We start from the raw sequence: 5,704 nt of genomic DNA on the forward strand, positions 1-5,704 counted from the left end.
CTCCCACCATTTCGCAATGTATGCTCATAACCTGACGAATATATGTTACATGATGTAAATTCATGTGATGATTGCTTAGTTTTGGAGGGAATAACCAATTCATTTTAGAGTGTTAAATGCAGATTCTGAGCTTTAAGGGATGGACACCAATTCTAGGTTGATTCATTGCACCTTTTGCATTAGTATTGATTTCCTTGTCTTTGCACAATAATGGCGTGTGCATCACGTTTTATTTTATTTTTTTCATAATGTTCTCTCCCAAATTTTGTATTTTCAAAATTTAGCTTCTTTTTTGTCTTGGATTATTTTTCCAAAATTGTGTTTCAATTTTTTGGTCAAACGAGTTTGTTTTCAAATTTTTAACATTTTTTCAAACATTTGTATATATTTTCAGTTTTGTATGTGGAAATTTTGCATAAAAATCTGGCCCAAAATTTTTTATTCAAATTTTTGTTGGTAACGCTGGCCATACCAAGTGGAAGGATTAGGGACCGGGTCAGATACCACATCTAGTGGAGTAATCAGGGGATCACATAACTGGCATTGAGCGGGTGCGTGGAACAAAAAGGGAATGGCCGTGCGCGGCTGAAACCGAAAAGGAAAAGAGATACACTGATAGCTAGAGATTAGCTGCCAGATTCACTTTTTACTAGCGGCCGTAAATTTGACAGCCTCATTATCCACTTGCAATTGATGACCGAGTTTCATAAAAGTAATAAGGGGAATCATGTCTTGATCTTCTTTATAAAAAAAGATTACTTGTTACTTAATTACCATATAGTGGAGCATAAGTGCACCATTATGAGCTTTTTAGTGAATACAATACAAGGGGCAGGATCACATGTAATTGTATGTCACGATTGTTTGTTCATTCGTTTTTTCTATTAAATTTCATTTTTACAAGCCGTCATGACTTCACTTTGAAATAAATATCAAGATTATGAATTTATTTGCATTCAAGTTGTGGACATAAAATAACATATTGAAGTGAGTAATATTTTTAGCATGGACCTAAATAATTACTATACTTCACAATGCATTTATGGCAAAATTTGTCAGTGAATCAAAAACTCCTACCTTACGACAAATGGTCAATATGACTCGTAAAGCGCGAGCAACATAATTATAATACATAGTTAAAGTTGAAATTATGTAATCATATGTTACAAATTGTACAATTGTAGAAGTTTTTCGGCTAAAATTATGACAGAGATAGAAGTTAGAAGAGAAAAAGGAGAATATGGGGAGAAGAGGGATCTTACATAGTTGTTTATTATACAATATATACTAAAGTGATTATATGAGCATCTGTGATATAGGATTGGATAGTCTAAGTCACAGTCAAATGCACTTGCCACTTATAACAACACAATTGCCAAATTATGCCTAGGCACTTTTAAGAGCTCCATGGTAATAAATTGTGGCTCCTAAGGGTTTGCGGAACACATGGCCCTTATGGTTAGTTAAGTCGTTCTCTTGCCACCGTGGAGTCAAACATATTCAATCATTAATTCCACACGGTGGAGTTGTCGCTCCAGTAGGCACTAGACGCTTTGATCGGACGTGATACCATCATGTAGAGGCAAGCACTTTGTGTCAAAAGAAAAATCTCATTTTAACTATCAGATTAATATATCACATCTTGGTGGTTGACAAGAAAATTAAAAGAATATTAATGCTCTTTTGCTTGTATGCTAACGCGGGTGGCTTGCTGAGCGATAATGATTCTATACTCGTGATGGAATTTGGTTTTTACCATACCCACCAAAACAACATGCATCGTGCTAGTAGCCTATCACAAAACTGCACGTTGGCGCTAGAGACGTTGGTCGTATTTCTAGATATCGTCCATAATATGAAATTGAAAAACATCTGGATGGAGTTCAGACTAAGATAGTAGGGGAATGAGTGAACTATGGACTAGTCACAAGCAAGGGGGGTAAAAAGATTGTAATATGTTGATGTGTTTGGGATAGAATGGTGCTTGAAGGGACTCTTAAAGTTATCAACTTATTTAAGCATATATAAATATCAATTTGCATTGTAGTTATAAGTTTTTTCTATATATATTTAGTGACGTATCACTTTTTTTTTAGGGTCAACGGGGGAAGGTCTCCACCTAATTTCATTCATGGGGCCTTTTGCAGGCCAAAATCTTACACTGTCATTTTCAGCAAGAGTGAAAATGGGTGAGAGTCTTAAATTTTTTACGTATCGCTTTTTCTATCTTTTAAGCATCTCTATAAGAGTCTTTGTATTGTATATGTTCTAGTACCTAATGACTTAAATATCTACACATAGAGAAAAAAGTACTACAGATAAACAATCATAGCACCCAATATACAATTCTAGCACACTTATCAACTAAGATGAGCAATCATTTTTGGTTAACTAGTTTGCATGTCTTGGTAAAGGGAGTAAAAAAAAAATAGAGTTGCTTTGCGTATTTTCTTTTATAAGAAAGTTGTTGTTCGCGTAAATAGATAGATATGATGATAAGTGAGTAAGAAAAACAACAATGTCACGCAATATATACTCAAGTGACTAGGACATGAGTAATATTAGTTGTGCATACTTAGGAATGCACGATCAGGATCATTGGAGTCACACGATCGCTGCCCCTTGCCATCTAGCAGCACGTTTCGCGAGCAAAATCAGGGTCGCAACTTGTAAAACACATGATACATGTACGTGACGTTTGGCCAGCAAGCCCGCAACGTGTACAGTATGGTTTGAGGTCACGCAGGTGTAACAGTGCTAGACTGCTAGCATGTACAACAGTACAAATTGTGGTCAGCTGGCGCTCGTCACGAAACTCGTCTCTACAGATTGTGGTTAAACTTCTCCCTTCCCTCCTCCTCCCGGCCCGGTCTCTCCCACGCACGCACTCAGCCCCACGCAGCGCAGGCACGCCACCTCTCCCGCACGCCACGCGCAGCTCAACTTCCCATTTCATCTCCTCCTCCCTCTCTCCAACTGCAACACTTCTCCCCCTTTCACCGCGCGAGTGTGGAGGGAGGGAAGGAAGGAGGGAATCCCTTTCTGTTCCGCGCCGCGCTCGCGCGCACCCACCCGCACGCCGCCTTTTCCTCCGCCTCGCTGCTCCCAGTGGACGAGATCTTTTCCCTTCACTTTTCCTTTCCTTTTTCCCCGCGCATGCACGGGCTCTGATTGACGCCATGGGGGACGCCGCCGCCATCGCCGCGGCATCCACGTCCGCTCCCGCCACGCCCACCTCCATCCTCATCTGCCGGGAGGACGGCAACGATCTTTTCCCCGACGCCGACGATGGCGCTGGCGCTGACTTCGTCGTCGCTCGCGACGACCGTCTCCTGGTCGTTGACCAGGACGACGAGTATGTCGCGGTGCTCCTGTCCAAGGAGAGCGCTTCCGCCGCCGCCGGCGTCGGCACCCTGGCGGAGGAAATGGAGGAGTGGATGAAGGCCGCGCGCTCCGGGTGCGTCCGCTGGATTATCAAGGTCGTTCGCCCGCTCTTTCTCCCTTTGCCGCTTCCATTCTCGTTGGGGAATAAAAATTCGATCTTTGCCAATGTTCATTCGATTCTTCATTGCTGCTTACAGACAACGGCGATGTTCCGGTTCAGTGGGAAGACGGCGTACGTCGCGGTGACTTACCTCGATCGCTTCTTGGCGCAACGGCGAGTCAATGTAACGATTTTGATGACCCTGCATTTCCCATCGCCATCGCCATTGCCGGCTTGTTCATCCTCTTATTCCGTTCTGGGGTGTCTGATTGATTGGTGTATTGACTGCCTGTGCATTGTGGCCGTCTTTGGTGATGGGTTCAGAGGGGCCAGGAGTGGGCATTGCAGCTTCTCGCGGTGGCGTGCCTGTCGCTGGCGAGCAAGGTGGAGGAGCACCACGCGCCGCGCCTGTCGGAGCTCCGGGTGGACGCGTACGAGTTCGACACCGCGTCCATCCTGCGGATGGAGCTCCTCGTCCTGGGCACGCTCCAGTGGCGGATGATCGCCGCCACCCCGTTCCCCTACATCAGCTGCTTCGCGGCGCGGTTCCAGCAGGACGAGCGCCGGCCGATCGTCTTCCGCGCCGTGGAGTGCGTCTTCGCCGCGATCAAAGGTCGGTCCTTCTCCTTTCCCCTCTACATTCGCCTCCGTTCCACACCGAATCGGATCACAAGAACACTGAGATTTTCCCCCTCTCCCCCATTGGCAGAGATGAGCTCGGTGGAGTACCAGCCATCCACCATCGCCGTAGCATCCATCCTCGCCGCGCGCGGCAACGACGAGACGCCCGCCGCCAATCTGGACGAGCTCAAGTCGATCCTGGGCTCATCATGGCCGCAATTAGACACCGTAAGCCTCCCCTCCCTCCTGCCTTCCCCGTCCGTTCTCGCATCATCGCGCATTTCTCTCGGGAAGCTCTGTTGGTGGAAAGCGCCATGATGAGTAAATGCAGCCGCTGTTTCGTCTCTGGCAGGGGCATGTGTACTCCTGCTACAGCGCGATGGTTCAGGAGGACAAGTCGTCGATGCACTCGGCGGGGGTGGCGTCCTCGGGCGTCTCTGTTGCCGCGCACGTCGGGAGCCCGGACGCCTCCGTGGGCACCAATAATGCCGCTGGCACCGCCCCGCCGGCAACCCCGGACAACAACAATAAGAGGAGACGGTTGCGCTCACCTCAGCGCCAGTAGGAGCCTGCTGCCTGGGGCAGTGGAGGCCAGCTGCATTTTCAGCTCACCATTTTTTTCTTTTGTTGATGAATGGATGAATTCAAAGCTGCTGCTGATTGTCTCAGGGGAGCCAACCTAATGCCCGAATCCAAATGGGGGCAAGGGCAGGATTTGATTCTTCTGATTGGTGCAATTGGTTGTCACAGGGTGGTCCGGTGATTTAGCGTTGGGAAGATTTTGGTTTTGAGATGATCTTTCCCGGGATCAAGAGGTAGTGTAGAGGGGAGAGGAGAAAGCTGAAGCAGAAGTGAGAAAGCTCTTGCTCCTAGTGAGACTGTGAGAGGTCAGAGGGTGAAAGTGAAAAGCAAGAAGTCAAGGAGTGGGGAGTCATTTTTTTTTTGGGTGTGTGAATACTGTCTGTACCAGTTACTCTGTCTGTCTGTCCTCTACCCTTTTCTGTTTAATAGCCTGTCACTGCATCAGTGGCAATAGTTAACCAGATAATATCATTTCACATGATCACTTGCGTCTCCCTCTCCCTGTTGAGTCATGTACTCATGTTGTGTGAGCTCATTAGCATGCTCTTTACACTACTAGTAGATGCTAAACCAAGCGCTACTGTCCCAATTCACCTGTGATTGATGACGAAGCCCCACCCGTTGGTGTGTGTGCGTGCAGCCGCCGTGCACAGCAGGCAGCTGGGGAGTAGTTTAATGTTATCGCGCGGATCGTGAAAGAGACGCTCGGGCCGCTGCCGCCTCGCCTGCTGCTCGCCTTTCTGACGACGTTGCCTTTTGTGCCGTGTCATCAAATCGCCCTGCCTGCCAAGCTTTGCTTGCTGCTCCCGGCCATGGCCCCCCTCCGGCTGTTGTTGGAGATGGCTGGCTGGCACTGTTCGTCCCTCTCTTTTCACCAGCACACGCTGTGCCCTCCCTTTATAGCTCACTGCGCCGTGTTAGCGTCCCATGCGCTGCAAATGGCTTCGACGACATGGTTGCAGCAGGGCATGTGAAAATGAAACGGGGATTGGGGGGGGCGGGGGGGGGGGGGGGGGG

General features: G+C 47.5%; 1 protein-coding gene across 1 annotated transcript; it reads left to right on the forward strand.

The window, feature by feature from the left end:
- Positions 1-2,722: 2,722 nt before the first annotated feature.
- LOC101774326 (cyclin-D5-3) lies at positions 2,723-5,171 on the forward strand. The gene is made up of 5 exons (XM_004985232.3): positions 2,723-3,479; positions 3,582-3,668; positions 3,809-4,097; positions 4,194-4,333; positions 4,458-5,171. The coding sequence occupies exons 1-5, from the start codon at positions 3,180-3,182 to the stop codon at positions 4,668-4,670; spliced, it is 1,029 nt and encodes a 342-aa protein (XP_004985289.1). The 5' UTR covers positions 2,723-3,179; the 3' UTR covers positions 4,671-5,171.
- The last annotated feature ends 533 nt before the right edge of the window (positions 5,172-5,704 follow it).

The sequence above is a fragment of the Setaria italica genome, chromosome IX (assembly GCF_000263155.2).
Source record: "Setaria italica strain Yugu1 chromosome IX, Setaria_italica_v2.0, whole genome shotgun sequence".
NCBI lineage: Eukaryota > Viridiplantae > Streptophyta > Magnoliopsida > Poales > Poaceae > Setaria > Setaria italica.